This window comes from Typopeltis vanoorti, chromosome 9 (genome assembly GCF_054136105.1).
Source record: "Typopeltis vanoorti isolate ZY-2024b chromosome 9, IOZ_Tvanoo_1.0, whole genome shotgun sequence".
Lineage (NCBI taxonomy): Eukaryota > Metazoa > Arthropoda > Arachnida > Uropygi > Thelyphonidae > Typopeltis > Typopeltis vanoorti.
This window is the reverse complement of record NC_143557.1, coordinates 101,783,874-101,804,365: the sequence shown is the minus strand read 5'-3', so window position 1 is coordinate 101,804,365 and position 20,492 is coordinate 101,783,874. Positions and strand designations below refer to the sequence as shown.

The following is a 20,492-nucleotide window of genomic DNA, read 5'->3' as shown; positions in this document are numbered from 1 at the left end:
AGAAAAAGGTAGGACGACAGTATACAACCCTGTCACACCCCTTTTTCCACTCGAACACTATCTGTTTCTCCAAAGACGCTTTTTACTGAAACTTCTTAGTTGTCATATAGCTCTCTTATCAAGAGAAGTAGATGTTCAGGTATTCCCATTGATCTCATTACAATCCAAAGAATGTTGTGATCCACGCAATATTATATGATACGATATGATATATGCTGTATATACGAGATGATCATTAAACATACTCACTTTATTAAAGGCGAAATATTCCAATAGTGTCATATGTTGTGTGGTACCTCGGAAAGTCACAGATCCTTAGAATTACAAAACAAAAATGGAAATATGTTACGTATTTTGCCGATAGAGAAACTTTCAGTTACACAGGGATAAAAAGAAAGTTAAACATCAGAAATGTGTACTATTTTTATTAGAGTTTGATAACAAGCGCATACATCCATACGACCTAAACATTAGGCCACGCCGGTTGTTAACCGATATCAGATACCAATAACAATTCGGATAATTCAGATAATTTTTACTAGAAAATCTACTTACTCAATTATTTTTGTGGTACATATCACATGATATGCCACAAAAATTATACTGAAAAAAAAGGCTTGTGTTATATAAAGTTTAGGAACCACGAATCTAGGCAATGGGACCTTTACTGCATGCAGATGATAAAGGAAAATTGAATGGTCTTAGTTTCATTTCTGTCGTAGCCAGAGAATAGGAATGACCTTTCCAGGTCACCCAGTTGATTCCGTCGGCATAGCTGCTATGAGCTCCTTTTAGATAAAGTCCATTAAGATTTGAGTCGTGACATGATTCGTACCACCAAGCTCCCTTATATGCTTGGGCACAACTTTTTTCATTGACATCGTTATCTCGGTCCTTGGTGGAAAAATATTGGCCATTATGGCGATTTAGAAAAGAATCTCCTGAAAGAGAGAAAATAGTAACAGTATTATAAATCATAATAATTTTATACCTACACAACGATTTCTGCTATCCATATTAATCCTGATCAGTAACTACTATATGAAGCAGAGAAATCTAACATCAGATAAGCCCAACAATCGAATTACAGAAAACACACACCAATAATGCATAACACACTTGTAATAATTAGCACAAGTACACAGTGACATGCCACTGGTGTGCTATAGGTCAGGGGTGGCCAGAGTTTTTGCAGCAAAGAGCCATAGTTACCTACCAGAAATTGCTAAGAGTCACAAATTTACTTTTTGTTAATTGTTAAGAGCTACAAATTTACTTTTTGTTAATTGTTAAGAGCCACAAATTTACTTTTTGGAACCTTTTTAAGGGCAATATCAAAAGCTTCCTTAATATCAACGCCACGAGTACTATCTTTTAATGCTATTAAATCTAATAATTCTTCTCGCGTCATTCCGTCCTTAAGAACGAAATGAATAAAAATTGCTAATTGTGGTTAGCCTGTAATGTCAGTTGATTCTTTTGTATCTTTTAATGTATCTTTTTCAATTTTCTGACAAGTTAATATAAATATAACTACACTGCCGAACATCAATGTAGTTAATTGAAAAATTAAATTAAAAACAATAGAAAATTAAGAAAAATTATAAATATTTTTATTTGTTAGTTGAGCCGCAATAAAACTTAAGAAGAGCCACATGCGGTTCACGAGCCGCAGTTTGGCCACCGTGGCTATAGGTTATGGCAACCTCTCGTATGTGAGTCTGATATATAAAAATTAGAAATTATTTTCTTAAATGATAAAAAAAAAATCGGTTTTCTGTGTTTTTTCTAGTCTTCTGATCATGTGAAAGGAAAATAGTTTGGCGGCTTGGTGTGTGTGTGCTGAATACGTTAAAATATTAATACTAATCGGCACAATGCTTTGTTAAGGAGAAAGAAACGGATATCTATTCAAACCATGTTTAAAGAGCATATATTGTGCTGCAATTAACTGCGAATCAGCCGTGCAAGTTTTAATACCTTATTTTAAAAATATTTTTAAACTGGCCATATAAACACGATATTACAGAAAAAAAGACAAATACTTCTCAAAATATTTTCTTATTAAATTATTTGCTTATAGTAAGTAGCATTGAGCTTCATACACCAAAAATTTTAACTGAAACTTAATTTTAAAAATATCAACATGCTTGTTTGTTTGGCCCACGAGTACAAGAGGGAGACCCAAATATTTCTGTATGGAAAGCTGAGATAAATAACCCTACCTCCAAATATCGCTGTTACCGTTTCGAAACACTTACTTTTGTGACTATTTTCAGAGACAGTGCACTTCTTGTTAATTTTAGAGAAATTTGCAGGAGAATAAAGTTCCTAAGCTCTATCATAAGGAAATTCGTTTTAAAAAAAACGGCAATATTCTAGATCAGTGATGGCGAACCTATGACACGCGTGTCAGCACTGACACACTTGAGGGTTTCAGGTGACACACCTTGGATGTTGAAAAATATTGGTATTCTGATGAAAAAACTGCGATAAATTGTGTAAGATCGCTCTCAGTTAAGGCGAAGGTAGGTTTCGGTTCATTGAAAGAATTATATTTTATAGTTAGCCTATTTCTATTTTATTTTGTAATTAACCTATAAACAACGAACGTTTTAAGTTTACATTTTCTTTCTTAATCATTATAATTTCTGCATAGTCATATGATATTATAAAAACTTATAAAAAGTATTATCAATATTATACGATACAAACTTATAAATACGTGCTTTATATATTATAAACTTAAAGTTTTCATTTGACTTCTGTGTGAAATTCGTTCATGCATGCATTCCAAGTCTCTTGACTGAGTAATAAAAGTTCTAAACATATTTAAAACTACTTTAACAGAAATATAATTCGCAGCATTAAATATTGAATTTATCTGAGTAAATAATGAAAACATTTTTATAGTTGCAATAAATTCAGTAAAGTTTGTTAAATAATGCAAATGGTAACAACTTACGATGACGTCTCAACAAAACCTACTAAATAGCAGCTATTTAGTAGCATGATAGAGAGTAAAACGTAACAGGTTGCTACTAACGTACCGGTAATAAATCTGGCAACCCCTGCTGAAAGAAGCAGTGGTAGTCTTGCACGGTCTGCCACTTAAGTAATTTGACTTGCTGGTATATAATTCATTTCCAGTAATTGTTAATTCTTATTAATTATTACTGTTTAATTACCGCTGTATATAATTGTGCTCTTTTTTAATTTGTGAACCCTTTAAAAATGGCAGCTAGCACTAATAAAAAATAAAATATAATAAAAAATTAAAGTTATCACGGAAAGGAAGTGGAAGAAATTTCCAAGATGCCTGGACTGAACAATATGGTGTTATTGATAGAGGGGATAAAGTTCTCTGTAAATTATGTGGTGATCTATCTGTGAGTAGAACTTGGAATGTAAGAAGACATTTTGAAACTAAGCACAAATGGTTCCTAGAAAACAGTTTTGAAGAACGCAAAGAATGCATATCGCAACATCTAAAACTGGCAGAATCACAATCAGAAACTTTAATTAAATGTGTTTCAGGACCTTCAAATTTAGTAGCCGCAAGTTACAGCATTTCGCATACTATTGTTGAACATGGGAAACCACTTAGTGATGGTGATTATATTAAAGAAGCTTTCGTAAAGTGTGCACCATTTTTATTTGAGGACTTTTATAATAAGAAAGCTATTGTAAAGCGCATGAAAGAGTTATCATTAAGTAGAAATATTATTAAAGAGAGAGTTATATCAATGAATGCTAGTATAGAAAATCAAATACAACAAGACTTGAATTCATGCCATTGTTTTTCCATTTGTCTCGACGAAACTACAGATACGTCATCAGCTCGATTGGCTATTATTGCAAGGTATGTTCACGGTGATTCTATGCACGAGGAATTGATAAAGTTAGAAAATTTACTTCAAAACACGACAGGTAAAGACATATGCGACTGCGTTGTTAAAGTGTTCCGTGAGAAATAGACAGATTTATCGAAAATATTTTCGATTACAATTGATGGCGCACCTAATATGGTTGGCCGTAATGTCGGTTTTATCAAACAATTTACAGAATATGTTGGTCATCCCCTGGTTTGTTTCCATTGTATTATACATCAGAAGACACCGTGTGCGGAATTAAGCTTAAAGGATTTGGATGATGTGATGAGAATTGTGACAAAGTAACTAATTTTATTGCTGCCAGGGCTTTAAACAAACGATAATTTAATTCACTTTTAAGCAAAGTTGAATCACTGTGCAATGGTCTATTAATATTCGATGGTTGAGTCGTGGCCAAGTACTTGAACGGTTTGTGGAATGTTTAAATGAAATTAAATTATATTTAAATACGAAGGTCATAGAGCACGAATTTTCTCAGTTGAACGATTCTGCTTGGCTCAGTAAGCTGATGTTTTTCACAGATTTTTCACTGCACCTGAATGAACTTAATATACAATTGCAAGGTTTCGGAAAACCTGTCGACGTTATTTTTGGCACGATCAAGAGCTTTGAGAATAAACTCAAAATATTTCAATGTGATTTAGAAAGTAACAATTTTAAGTATTTCCCAAGAGTGAAAATGTTTTTTTAACGAAACCAGCCCCACAAATTGTGAACAACATACCAACCAATCTATCGAAGTTCTCAAGTCAGTAACTGAGCAGTTTTCTTCTATATATGAGCAATTTCTAATGTTGGAACAAACAATCCAATTCATAAAGTATCCTGATGAAACAGAATTGATGGATCGTAAATTAGATGGCTTTGAGTGGTTGGATTTAAAAGCTCTAGTAATGCAACTAGCCGACTTCCAGTGTGCAATCCTATCTGGAAAAGAAAGTTTATTGCTCTTAGAAATGAATTAGAAGAACTTGAGCGGGAACGTCTGCATGATACCGCGTGTAAAATTTCAGACTGTGAAATTCTAAGCGTGTGGAATAGCCTTCCCGAAAACTTTCATGCTCTTAAAATCTTTGCTAAAGCTCTTCTAACAATTTTATCTTCTACATACTCTTGTGAAACTCTATTTTCTGCCTTAAATAATATCAAATCGAAAGGGTGAAATAGACTGAGCAATGATTTGAACGCTACCTGTGTACCATTAAAATGTACACACTATATCCCTTCTATAAAGCAACTTTCTACCAGTACTCAGCAACAGAAAAGCCATTAAATGCAATGTAAGTTTGTAATTTCACTTTATTAAATTAATTGTATAATATGAATTCATAGATTTTATATCGATATCCTATTAAATAAATAGCCTATTATGATATGTATAAGTCACCATCTATGATTATGTAGTTACATTTATAATGCATGTATGCAAGTGGCACATCAACAATATCAATATTTAAAAAAAAAAGATGTTTGGCACACCTGGGTAAAAAGGTTCGCCATCACTGCTCTAGATAATACGAGTATTTACCAAAGTGTAATGCAGACTGTGTATTGTGCATTTCGTTTTATTTTTTCTCTTTTTTTTTTATTCTTTTACTCACCCAAGTAAAGTTGTAAGCCTAGACGTGTAATACAGTGGACTGGATAACGATTAGATATTTGGAAATTTGGAAACTTTGATCTAGAAAGCAACCATAGAATAACTAAATCGACTTATGCTTCTAATAGGCATTGCAATTTGATCTCTCAAAGCAATCAACTTCATTGGTTTGAGAGATCAAAGATATTCCCGAACATCATCCATTCCTGTGGTAGGATTCGAACTTATAATAAATTTAGTTTAATCCTTTATCCAAGTGTGAGCAAACAAAGTTTGCGCCTGAAAGTATCTTCAGGACTGAGGTAAGGTGGTACACGCCAGGGCAACTCGTTGCAAAGGTGGAGCAAGCTACCAATACTCCTGTCTCAGTATCTCCTATAATGCAAAACACATCTCCTTGCGGATATGTCTAATGTTATGCATTAAGGGAAGGGCCACTACCCAGACTAGTTTCGACCTTTATTGAGGTCTCTTCAGTGGGAGCCAGGCCCAAGCTGAGATACTAGGCAGAAGCATTCGCAGGTCATCTCTACCTATTGAAGTTGCCAAATGGTGTGCCATCCATTTTTAATAAATTACTCTGGATTACTCCTGAAGATACTTTCAGGCGCAAACTTTGTTTGCTCACACTTGGATAAAGGATTAAACTAAATTTATTATATATTCTAACCAAGTGAAAAATAAACTTTCAACATCTTTCTCTAAATCCAGAGTAATTTATTAAAAATGGATGGCACACCATTTGGCAACTTCTATAGGTAGAGATGACCTGCGAATGCTTCTGCCTAGTATCTCAGCTTGGGCCTGGCTCCCACTGAAGAGACCTCAATAAAGGTCGAAACTAGTCTGGGTAGTGGCCCTTCCCTTAATGCATAACATTAGACATATCCGCAAGGAGATGTGTTTTGCATTATAGGAGATACTGAGACAGGAGTATTGGTATCTTGCTCCACCTTTGCAACGAGTTGCCCTGGTGTGTACCACCTTACCTCAGTCCTGAAGATACTTTCAGGCGCAAACTTTGTTTGCTCACACTTGGATAAAGGATTAAACTAAATTTATTATATATTCTAACCAAGTGAAAAATAAACTTTCAACAGGATTCGAACTCACATTCTATTTCGTGTCTTCCTTAAGCAAGACACAAAACGAATTTAAGACTGCTGGAGAGATTTCGTTGAGGATATGTGAAACCGAATTTCAATGAAAGATGGAATTCAACTTCCGTATTGTGGATCGACTAAGCGAAGCTATATTTAACAATGCATCTAGAGGTAGGTCGTTTCATAAACCGTTCTACACAGTTCTAAAGATTTGTGCAGATTTTTATGAGAATAAACTAAGATTATAACTGAGATTCCAAAAACTGAGATTACTGAGTTTCCAAAAAAGTTATATTTTTGGAATTTCAGTTATTTTCAGATAGTTTATCTTAAAGAGGTCATGCAAGTGTAGCTCCATAGGGCTAACTATGTAAATCCGAAACAGATTCTTGATGTAATCGAATCCCTCCCCCTTTTCACTACTGTAGAAACATTAAATGAGCCAGTTACTGCATCCTGAGGAGCTCGAGTATATTCTGGCAAATTTTTCATAAATGAGTCTCCATTCTGCATGTTTTCTACAGGAGACTTGCTCACTTTCCTTTCACTTTAATGGGAATGACTTTCACTATTTTCTTCAAGATGTCCATTAGCAACACTTCAATTACAACTTGCGTCATCTAATACCTCTTTATCTTGGTTAGAATGCTCTTCTGACTGAGTACAATCTTTATTAGAGAGAGAGAGAGAGAGAGAGAGAGATTATACTAACCTGCATTTCCTCTGTAACCTTCAACATGCAATTTATATTTGTTTATTTCGTTTTCGATCCAAAACTTATCATAAACTGCATAACGGCGTTCTCCGGTAAAGTCTGTCAAGTCAAACCTGATGGAGGTCAGTCTTTGGTTGGAAACAAAATAGATATTATCATTGCCTACAGAAAAAATAAGCCTCTTAATACACTATAAGTATAAATCATATAAAATCTTATAAGAAATTGTTTTAGTTTTGCAAAACTAAATAAATAAACTTTAAGCATGATGTTCACAAGTATTTACTTTCTTAAATTTGTGTTAAGTTTTATATATGTATTGCGCTTCAAAAGCATATTCTTCCTATTGGTTATCTTCATCAGCTTCTGTCTTTTATTTTAGCTCTACAGATGACAATTTATTCTAAACGCACTGTCAAAACCCGACACAATTTCAAAGCTACAAAATTTCAGTCATATATCAGCGTATTCTAGATTGCACACAATTGTACACAAAATACGTACACAACGGATTGTTTCGCAAATTTTGATTGCAATCAATTACAACTTTCCTGGTAAGATTTATTTGGGTTAAAGAAAGAAGAAATATTTTGGTCTAGTTCTCCATTATCTAGCCATATAGTCCTCAATGGCCCTCAGTGAACGTTCTAATTTTTCGAAGATCTTCTATAAGGTGCAGGTCTATAGGATTCTCTACAACAAGTCTGACCTTTTTACAGCCGTTTCCTCACTATAAATCGTTACACCCATTACAGTATAATATTATGTTGATATTAATCTGAGCGGTTTGTATTCTTTCCCAGCAGCAAATTCCACATTTATGCTATGGATTATCTTTATTCTCGTTTCTTTGAGACATCATTAATACATGACGGAAAGGACATCCCTTTTGCGCACACTTTTCTGGCTTTTTTTGTCACTCTGATATCATATGATATGATAAAACCTTGCTGGAAGGTGTAGGCTATAAGTTACGCAGTATTTTTATTACTGTATGAGTGTCGGTATCTTTTTTGTACTTTGCTGCGTCTCTAAAATGCAGAAAGAGAGAAAAATAGGGATATCCAAATACTTTTTGTAACAAAGTGCGTACATGATATGCTGGTTAAGGTATGTAAATCCTTCAAAAATGACTACAAACGTGGGAAATTTTATTGTAAAAAATTATTGAGGGAAATTCCATTGTTTCCCTCAATAATTCGATTTGTCGAGATTGCTTCTGAGTGTGTTGCTATAGTAACCAAATAGCAAAGGAAATTGTCAACTTGATGCTAAAACTCTTTACAAAAAATCGTCAAGAGTTTTAGTAGATAATAATTACCACAAGTATTTACTTTCTAAAAAATTAAAAAACAATGAGTTCTGCCCTAAATTATCACCTAGACCAGTATTTCTTAAACTGTTTGATACTGCTGAGAACTCTCCATAAAAACATGCATTTTTTCACGGAACTCACATGAAAATTTTCATAAAAATTATCGGAAAGGAAATTATCATAAACGTGTGAATTGTTGAATCAAGAAAACATATGACACCTACTGTTACAAATAATAAAGTAATATAACGATCCTAAAAAAAAAGTCAGTTTAATAAATATATTCACTAACTAATTGCAGAAATCATAAGGAAACAAATAAACGTCTTAAATTAGACGATAGATTCGATTTCTTTTAATATTAGTAATTTCTCAGATAATAACTTCACATAGAATTTTCCGATTCACTGAGTTTATTTTTTTGTTTTTCTAGAAATTATACCCCAAATTCAACGATTGGTCGCGCGGTTTGCCTAGTGGCTTTGCGCTTTGCAACCATATGCCTGGGGAAGGAGTGCCCCAGGTTCGATTCCCATCGAAGATATGAAGAACTTGAGGATTTTCCTCGGGCATAGCCAAGTTAGCCGGTCTTGGGCGCGGGCAGTAGGGTTTCCGCCTGTTTATCTGGCGTTTTTCATCCCGCAAGCGCAGGCAAGCAGGACCCGTGAACATACGCTTCTACAGCCAAAAATATATCCCCCCTCCTCAGCGGCAGACTAAGCGACAAGTCAGTTGGGAGTGGTACTAACAAGTAGTCGCATCTAAGTAACACGCGGACCCTGCATAGGAAGCGGGAATAACGCGTAGTGAAAGAAGATACCCCAAATTTAAAGATTTATATACTCTGGAGAACCATTAAAAGTTTTCGAAATACTGATGTACTCGTACATTATAAATTGAAAAATAAGTAAATACTTTCAAATAATAACTTCGCCGTCAACTATAATCAAACCTACTCCGGGATGAGGACTCTTATGTCCTCAACCCGAGGTAGGTCTGATTAGAGCTACAAGAGTCTAATCTGTCTGACAATAGAGTATTTTCGAAAGGGCTCTTTGTTTTCAACCTTTAAAAGCGCCTATTCAAGTATTAATACCGAGAATAGGCTGAATGTTGAATATTACAGGGAGAAAAGTGTTTTCTGTGCTATGATTAACAGTATTCTAGACAATTCGGGTATAAAAAATATTATCTAAAGTTTTCACCGATTCGTGTGTTGTGTATGAAGCAATTGCATGTTCGCAATTGTTTCGTTTTTGTCAGGGCATGTAATATCTTTTTGAAATTTCAGAGTCGTTAGACAGCCTCCGAGCTGATATTTAATTCATTCCATTGACATAAAAATTAATGCGCTTGACCATATAAAACAGCAATCTATACTGCTGCAGTTTTGCAGTAAGTTTCGAACATGCTTTTAAAACGAATTTATGTTATTGTAGTTGATTAAGATACTGCTTCACTTTACTTCAGCATGTTACGCGCTTTTGATGTTTACATGCTAGTTTAAATTATGTCACAACTCACAAGTAACACATTTCTTTCTCTCAGCATAAACTGCCTCGTACATTAGCTTCCTCCATTAAGATATTACACTCAATAGTATCATATAATACTACTACTACTACTGCTAAGACAAATTAAAGTAAGAAACAACAAAAAGAATTCTCTCTAACGCAATAAAAAGCATCTAATTATATAGGGACTGAAAAGTCTAGTTCATTAATTTAATAGAACATTATTACATTTATTACATTACGAAAGATGCAGGAAATACTTCACTCACCCAACCAAAAATCCTGATCCACAATTCCAAACCCAACCTTGTATTCTTGCCATTCTTTATAAAAGTAATCGTCATTTCGTCCATAGTCTCCCCTTCTTTGAATAACCTACAAATATTGCATGCGTATTGGCTCTGATACTTGGTTAGCTTACAATTATTATTGTTAATGAAAAGAGACTTAGTACCGTTATATTTTTTCCTATTTTTAATGAACTTGTAACCTTATTTTTTACGATATTTTACTTTGATATTCTCAAATTTTTTTCTCTTTAAGCAATGTCTTTTTAATATATGAATTCTTTATTTTTTTGGGGGGGTGGGAGGCTTTATAACATGAACAATGCTATTATCAATTTTCATTTTATAATTTTATTCATTTTGTTAAAAAATATAATAAAATGTAACGAAAAATGTAATAAACGTTTAGATGAATTATGTCGGTTACCATTAATTTCTATTGCCAGATTCAATGAGAATATAACACTCGGAATAGGAGTTGCTTGCTCGCTACTTAAAAGCAACGAGTTTTACCCAGGAACCAATTACATTTAACTCGTGACTTAGGTTTATATGGACTGACAGCTGTTTCGAACTCTTGTTCTTATCAGAGACCAGGCAGAAACCGTAAGAGTGTAAAAAACCTTCATTCAGCTGTAGCAAATCCTGACGAGAAAATTATATTTTTATAAGTGAACTCTTGTTAAGTGCGTCAGTAAATTACAATAACAAATTCTCATGAGTTGTCAAGAAAGCAAAATATCACTTATATAATAACTTACTGGGCCAAAATGAAGATTTTAGGCTCTTTTATTGTAGTTTTTGTTTTTGTGTTTTAAATAAAGTAATTTAAGCGAGTTTTATTTCCTTTATTACACGAATGTCTTGTTTGTTTGTTTTTTTTTAAAAAAGGAGAAAAATATTAAATATAAAGAGAGTAATATTATATAAATACTAAGGGGTACTTGTTTGGGAGCAACCAAGGCTATGAGACTAGTGTGTTATTTTAACTGCGTGTGTTTTTCGCAGCGTTTGGGGATGAAAACCCGAATTACTGAGAGAAAGATAGAGAGAGAGAAACTCCGCAATCTGTATAAAGCCGGCTAACTCACCTTCAAATGAGAAGGCATGATAAACGTTCCATGCGTTATAGACAAAATTCGTGACTAGATCTTTCAAACCAAATGGCATCGTCCTTATCAGCCGAACTACGGAGACTTTTAAATATCGATATATAGTTCAGCGTTAGTCAGAAGTTGGTTTCATAGATGTTGACGATAGGTGTCCAATAGATATCCAGTAACTTTATAAGCAAGACTTAGAAGGCAACCATATTCAGTTTCATCGATTATTAGAAAATGATAAAAAATAACTACAATAATCTACAGCCAAATTACCTGACACCAATGGAACAACCTCAGCACTAAAAGAACCTTACCCGTAGCTGAAAGGCATAAAAGAAACTGAAACGTTGAAGGTTGGAGATACTAACGTAATTTAAAAGAACCATTATATTAATCTTTTGGCGTGAAATGTAAGTTAGAAAGAATCCACAACATTTTGTTTAATTTCTCGTTTTCTACTTGGGGGGCACTGCTGATTGCTTTATGTAACCCTAATGGTGACAACTCATTGTTATCATAAGGAATCACCTGCAAGAATGTGTTAACCGTAAATACATCGACGCAGTCAGGAATAATACTTATTGATTCCAATTTTGTAGTCTCAAGAGTTATTAAGTATAGCAAAAAAAGTATTAAATGAAATACTAATATCTGTTTCATTTAATTATTTGATTTTCATTTTGTATTTGTTTAATTTAAATTTTAGCTGTTCATAGCACTTTAGAGACATGGGAAAGTTGTAATATTCTAGGAAATGCTAGAAAATAATAATAATATAATAATAACGCATCTGTACTCCTCTGAGTCAGTAACGAACAGATGCGTTATTATTATGTGACCTCCAGTTGATCCGTGAAAACGGCTAATCCGGCAAGGTTCTGGAACTAAGAGTGCCTCGTGTGTGTGTGTGTCATCTATCGTTTAAAATTCATATCCATAGTGGGAGTTGTTTTCAGACGTGGTGTTGTCAATGTTTCAAATTTCATACGTGGCGAAGAAGTAGGGATAAAATATCTTAATAGGCTGATTTTGTATTAGCCTGCATCCCTTGTAGATTTAACTAATGTTAATAGTAACGTCATTCTACGTATTTGAATATCAGAATTCTACTTAATAAACTTACTTGCTGTGAAATTAAGTGCCTTTGTTCTTCGTAAGCTATCAGCTCACCAAACATGACGTTATGATCACCTACTAAGTTTTGCTCTGTGTCATCAATACGTTGCTTGTTATTGAAGTAAACTGTAGTTAGTAAGTGTTTCTTTGTAATAAATAAGAATTCTTCTCTTTGAAAATATTATATTCCCAAAGAAAATAGACAGAGCTCTTACCAACTGCTGAAAATCAATAAGGATACCAATAAGGATGGGTACCTTAATTAATTAAAGTATTGTTCACCAATTGTAGAGTTCATGACTACCGTTGATTTTGAAGACTTCAGAGAGAGAGAGAGAGAGAGAGAGAGAGAGAGTACAGTTATAGCCATGTTGTGTTTCTACGTGTTATTACAATCCGAAAATAGATGGAGTTCTCTTGTCACTTTTCCTGAGATAAAAGGTCGCATTTTCTACTTGAAAATCCTACTTGATCTGCGCAGAAGATTGAATATCACTGAAACTAACAAAAAGAACAGAAAAAAGTTTCGATAGTCAGATACAAAACCCATAACGATAGTCTCATTATGAAATCAGAAATGCTCGCAAAATCTATACCTGAATTATGATTATATTTTATTTATTAAAGAAGAATACATTATGTTTTGTATATTCATTCATCCCAGTTTTCCATGGAAATAATATTGATTTACGGCCATTTTTATATTTTTTCCTCTGAGCAAATGTGCTTAGTTTATTTAATTTGTTCGATAATATAGCGCCCTCTAGCTGCATGACCCTATAAAAGGAAATCGGTTAATAAAGTATACGTTTCGCTTACGTATTCGCAAAATGTTGCTATTGTGGACTTTCGCAATTAAAAACTTTCGAGCATTTCTACATTAGAAATAATTATGCCAAAACACGAACCGTCCATCCTCCTCCATCAGTTGTCATATCACAGTAGACATCAATACTTCCTTCAATTTCACGGTTCCTCGGCCATATTTTATAGATCCCATTTGTACTGTATCCTGACACCATTAGCTCAGCGCAGTCTGCAGGTCTCAAATGGCACTGATTACAACTGCATTGCACTGCATATAAAAACGATATAAATTATTCTAGTTACATGATACAATATGCCACATATATTTTTAAATCTGTTTTATTTGGTTTATTAACTAGTTTGTTAAATTTTAATAATGATATTTAATAACAAATAATCAGACTAGCTCCATTTCAGATGTTTTTGAATATTATAAATATAATAAGTAATGTGAATATCATATTTTTAGAACTCAGATTAATAAAAAAAATGCAAACGAAATGCTATCAGAATGTAAAAATAAAAAATATACATATCAAGATGAAACAATTTTTTTCAAAAAAAAAAAAAACAGATACAATTGCAAACATGGAAAATATTTCTTACTTTGATTTAAAACGTTGCTTATTTCAGAATAAGCTTTGGTAATCTGTTGTCTTGCGCTGGTCATATTACATTTAACACAGCTTCTTTCACTGGCCGTATTTCTCGCAAGGAAAACTGACATCAAACAGAATACTAGGTAAAGCGCCATCTGCAAATATATATTTCCAGATTAATAATGTAACAGTACTGGTGAATAATTTCAAGAATGCGATTGTAAACATTGAAAATATCTCTGATAATAACTGCAAAAATATTGTGGCGATTGTGTGAACTATAAATGTCATCTGATATTATGAAATGCGTTTTCCTCTTTTTGTTCATATCAGATTTTGTTGATAAGGAAAGATGAAAGAAAAACAGAAAGAAAAATTCTCTCGTTGATATGAAGCGTGCTTAAATCCCATTTCGAATTTCGCAATTGTTCAATACCTCGATTGTCTTTTATAAACTTTGTTTATAAAATTTATGAATTTTTATGAAAATGTCCATGTTTTGATGAATTTAGATAAAGATTGTAAATAATTGATGTCAGTTGAATTATATATTTTTATTTTTCGAGTGCGTTATATTATTTAGATTTTCTAGATTGCTTTATAATATTTATATTTTTGGATTGTTTTATATTTTCAAATATTTTCACTGTAAATTTTTAAATATTTTATCGATATTGTTGGTATATTTATAAAGGGTCAGAATTTTCAGACTTTCAAAAATTCTGTCTTCTCTCTAAATATTAACATTTCTATTGTATAAATTAAGTGGATATTGAATCCAATATTATTTCAAAGCCGAATAAGAAACTCTAAGAGAGAAAATCTAAGAGTTCCATGCCGAATATAGAAACTATAAACATTTCGGCGGATCCAAGCGTAAGCGAAAATACCTGGTTCATGCTGGGACCAACTCGTAGTAAAGGTGGAGTTAGCATCGATCACTTTCCTTAGTATTTTCCATAATGTAAAGCATATCTCCTTACGGACATGCATGACACTGTGCATTATGGAGGGAGGGTCATTACCCAGACTGGTGTCGACCTTTGTTGAAGTTTCATCAGTGAGTATGTCTAATTATCTCAATTGTTTTAAAATGTAGGCTTCTTCATATTTCAATCAAAATACTTTAATATCATAAATATGCATCTGAAGTATCAATTTTCAAAAATTTCCAGCATGGTTGGTGGTTTTGGTTTCCTTATGCAGCTATGTTTTTCACATTATTTGGATTCTAAACGTTTTCAAGTATTTTGACATAAATTGCATACCAGAATAATTTGCACAATAATCTGTGATTTCAATGACTCTTAGTATAGCAGTCGGCTATGATCTCAGCGTCGATGAAACTTCAAAAAGTTCGGAATAGAAATAGGAAAACAAAAGATAAAATTAATATTAATTACTGCTGATATTGAAATAATGATGGAATATGAATAAAATAAATTTAGTTATACTTAGGCTTCATATTAAAATTATGAATTAATTATGAAGTAATTAATTTAATTAATTTATAAATTTTGTTTTAATTTTTAAATAAAATCTAATGTAAACATGATTCAAGCTGTGTTTATGCAGAGACTATCCAATGAATATTATAATTACCATTTTTTTATAACACCGAATATTCTTTTCCTCGTGTTGCAGTGCAGGCATGATATTGAGGTATTGAGGTGAGAACAGTATTAATTTCAAAGTTATAAACTATGTTTTTTCAAAAAAAAATAGCAGTTATCAACATTTATGAAAATTATTAAATCTTAGTTATATGCTACTTAAATATAAAGAGCCAATAGGCTTCATTTCGGCGATATAAACATTATTTAAATTAAGGGGATATTAATCCCACATTAACTCAACGATTGGAATCAGAGAGTTTCATGCCGAATATAGTAAACTATAAAAGTATCGGCGATTACTAGCGTGAGCTAATGCAAGTAGTCCTAGTACGTAGTACAATCTCGGGCAACTCGTTGCAAAGGTGGGTAAAGTTCTGATCGTTATTCTTGGTATTTTCCATAATGTAAAAACACATTTCCTAGGAAATGTATGCCGTTATTATATTATGGTGGGAGGTCATTACCCAGACCGGTTTCAGCCTTTTTTGAGGCTTCATCAATCAGTAGCTAGACCAAATAGATACCAAAGGGTATAGCGAAAAGAACTTATATACTCTGCTATACAAGTTGTCAAACAGGTGCAACCATTGATGAAGCCTCAAACAAGGCTGAAACCGGTCTGGGTAGTGACCTCCAACCATAACGTAATAACAGCATACATTTCCTAGGAAATGTGTTTTTACATTATGTAAAATACAAAGAATAGCGATCAGAACTTTACCCACCTTTGCAACGAGTTGCCCGAGATTGTACTACGTACTAGGACTACTTGCATTAGCTCACGCTAGTAATCGCCGATACTTTTATAGTTTACTGTACTATATTCGGCATGACACTCTCTGATTCCAATCTTTGAGTTTCTTATTCGGTTTTTAAAACAATGTGGGATTAATATCCCCTTAATTTAAATAATTTAATTATATGTTTTTGTAATAACACAATCATTGCACATATTTTATTTAATCGTAATTTAAATTTATGTTTGTCCACACAATGGTAAAACCAGAATTAGACCAAAAGTAAAATTATATATTGAAGTTATGAATCATTAATAGAATGATTAAAATAGAATGTTAAAAATTAGAAGTCTTTGTATTTCCAAACAGCCTGTTTCTACTAACTCCTAAGGACAAGTGGTTATAAATAATGAATACTCACTCTATCCAATGGATGTCTTTCTGCAAAACACGAAATTCCTACTTTTTCCAAGAACAGTTAGCTACAAGTTTTTTACAGCTTTATCAGCAGAGGATTGCTTCCGGTGTGTTGCTGCATTTATAAGAAGTGAGAACATAAATCATCGTGCTCTTATTTTTGCAAGTGAAACACTGATAAAAATGAATATTTTTCAGTTGATAACATCCTGAACTAATATTTAACACGTAAATGATACTGCTATTGCGTTGAAAGTTAAAACGTATTTCTGTGAAAGTATAAATCACAGAACGCTTAAGAGTCACGTATTTAGTGAGATAAGTAATTCTTTCTATGTAAACGTTTCAGTTACTGTCAGGGGTCACTGGCATGAAAGAGTAAACTCCACCGAAAGAGGAAGTACATTAGCATTACTTTACACAACTAGGCTGGATCAGCCATATTCAAATAGATTTCATATAGATTTTCATTGGCTAAATTAAAACAGAGACAAATAATAACCATTATAAGTTTCATTTCATATATATATATATATATATATATATATATATATATATATATATATATATATATATATATATATATATATATATATATATATATTATTTCTTTCTTTCTTTTTTTAATTTGGCTTCTCCATAATCATTGAGTAGTAATTTCCATACTTCAATGTTCAAAACTAGGTGTTGATGAGTTGGATTTGGCTCTTTGTGCGAGACACTTTCAGAACTTGAATTATGAATGGAAATCATTGAATTTTTTATTATTATTGTTATTATTATTTCGGACGACTCCAGGAGTCCTTAGACTCATCGAGGGAGGCCCTAAACATCATGTCCACACAACTATGCGATTACATTCTCACAGTATCTATCATACCTTGTCTTGAACTCGTTCACCGTCATAGCACCCTCAACAGACTCTGGCAGCTTATTCCACTCATTTACCACTCTAAAAGTAAAGAACCCAGCTCTAACACCCCTGCTAACCACACTCTTGCCCAGCTTCCACAGGCGTCCCCTAGTTCTCCCACCACCAGTCCTGATCTCAAAAATATCCTCTGAATTAATCCTATAGAATCCCTTTAGCAATTTGAATGTCTCAATCATATCTCCCCTTTTCCGCCTATCAACTAGTTTCTGCAACCCACAAATCTTCAACCTGTTCTCATATGGTTCATTCCATAGACCTGTTATCATCTTAGTCACTCGCCTCTGGATCCTCTCCATCTCCTCCCCATCAAGAAGGAACCGAGGTGACCAAATCTGGGCACAGTAGTCGAGATGAGGTCTTATCAAGGCTCGGTACAGAGGTACAATAACTTGCTTGTCTATGCTCGTCAAGGTATTTTTCAACAACCAAGTAAGTTGATGAGCTGATTTAGCTACTTTTGCAATGTGCCCTCTAAACTTCATCTCCCTATCCACCAACAGTCCCAAGTCCCTGGCCTCATCAATCTCTTGGAGTACAGTTCCACCAATGTGGTATACTGCTGCTAATCTTTTCACCCCAAAATGCATAACCTTACATTTTGTCACATTAAATTGACATCCATTCTCCTTAGCCCAGAACTCCAATCTATCTAAGTCATCCTGCAAGTTTTCTGCATTCACTATTGCGCTACCCAACTTTGCATCATCAGCGAACAAATGAATTGTTCCACTTAGATCCTTCCCTATATCGTTAATGAACAGATTAAACAGCAGTGGTCCAAGAACAGAACCCTGCGGCACACCACTAGTCACAGGCCATCTTTTGGACTCTACTCCTGAATAAACTACTCTTTGATATCTCTCCATCAACCAACCACCTATCCATCTCACCAACCCTATATCCATTCCCATATGTTGTAGTTTATGGATTAGTATTCCATGTGGTATCCTGTCAAACGCCTTTGCCAGGTCCAGCAGTATCATTGTAAACCCATATCCCTTATCCAGTTCAGCCGTCACCTTGTTATAAAACTTGAGCAAGTTACTGAAGCATGATCTACCCTTAACAAAGCCATGCTGTCCCCTGTACAGTATCACGTTTTCATCAATCCATTCCTGTATTTTTCCCTTGACTACTTTCTCTAAGACCTTGACAACGACTCCTGATATGCTGATCGGTCGGTAATTTGCAACCGTAGTCTTGGATCCTCCTTTATGCAGTGAAACTATTTTCCCCTCTTTCCACACCTTCGGGACTAAACCAGACCTGAGACTCAGATTAAACAACATAGTCAAGGGCACTGATAATTCTTTAGCCGCTTCATGCAAGACCCGTGCCGGTATACCATCCAATCCCACAGATGTGTTCACATTAAGGTTCTGTAATAGACTAGTCACCTCCACTTCATTCATCACTATTCCCGTATAAACTAATGGTTCCTTCATTTTTTCAATGTCACCACCTGGATGATATGCTTTTGCAAAGTGCGCGCTCAGTAACTCCACTATATCGACTGATTCAGTGACCTCCTTACCATCGTCATTCCTTAAAATCATTTTGCCGTGTAGAGTTTTTTTCTTGCTTGCAGCATATTGAAAGAACTGTTTGGGATTCTCTTTTGCTTGCAAAGCTAGTTTCCTTTCATAATCCGCTTTTGCTTTTTTTACCACACTCGTTACCTTTCTGGCCTGCACTTTATACCGTTCGTGTGCCTGCAGGTCACCCCTTTCTTTAAATTCCCTCCACAGTTGTTTCTTTTTTTGCAGCTCAAGCTTAATGGTGTTATTCATCCATTTAACCCCTACTTGTTTTACTATTCGGACCCTAGGTATACAATCAGCCATTACCTCCTGTAAATGCTCCTTGACCACTTCCCATGCTCTATCGACGTCCAGCCCTTGCAGTTGTACATGCCATGGCACTGCTCCACGCAATCTCCTAAGCTTGTCATACTTTCCAGCACGGTAATTCCACATATACCCTGTCTTAATCGAAAATTCCACACCTTTAGCCACTTCCCAGGTCAAGACCAAATAGGTGGCAACATGGTCATATTCATTACAGTCAAGTTCTCAGATGCTATTACCAGGTCAAGCACTCTCACACCCCTAGTATTTTCAATTACATGCTGTCTCAGATAGTTATCCCTTAATAATTGAATAAAATCCTTTTCCTTACTCACATGTGTCCTCTCCTCCTTCCAATCAATGTTACCATAGTTGAAATCCCCCATAATAACTACCCTCCTTCCACTCATTTCATCAATTTCCCTATTCATACTATCTCCACCATCTATTCCATCACCTGGTCTATAGCAGCACCCAACTGTATATTTTATTCTGCCAGTCTTAATCTCACTCCAAATAGCCTCAAATGAGCTCCTTTCACTATCCTGCGATATAACTTCAATTCTCCTTGGCTGCAGTTCATCAGCTATCATCAATAATACCCCCCCCCCATTTTATTCTCTCTGTCCCTCCTAAACACACTATAACCTACACATTCTATCCCACTAACTATATCTTCTTCCCTCAGCCATGTTTCACTAATGCCAATAACCTGTGGCCAGGAAGAACCAATCAAGGCCAAAAATTCTTCCTTGTTGTTCCTAATACTCCTGGCGTTAGTATACATGAAATGCAGTGATCCCTTAGTCCCATCCCTATATTGATGCGTTATTCTAAATGACCCATTCCCATTTTTTGTCCTTAGTGCTGGCTCGGGTACATTATATAC

At 34.2% G+C, this 20,492-nt stretch overlaps 1 protein-coding gene across 1 annotated transcript; it reads right to left on the bottom strand.

Annotated features, from left to right (window-relative positions):
- Positions 1-408: 408 nt before the first annotated feature.
- LOC150103322 (techylectin-5A-like) lies at positions 409-17,032 on the bottom strand. The gene is made up of 6 exons (XM_090397925.1): positions 16,827-17,032; positions 14,060-14,207; positions 13,555-13,721; positions 10,410-10,515; positions 7,309-7,473; positions 409-941 (listed from the first exon to the last, which is right to left on the bottom strand). Exons 2-6 carry the CDS (start codon positions 14,205-14,207, stop codon positions 649-651), a joined length of 879 nt encoding a protein of 292 aa, XP_090254051.1. The 5' UTR covers positions 16,827-17,032; the 3' UTR covers positions 409-648.
- Between the last annotated feature and the right edge of the window lie 3,460 nt (positions 17,033-20,492).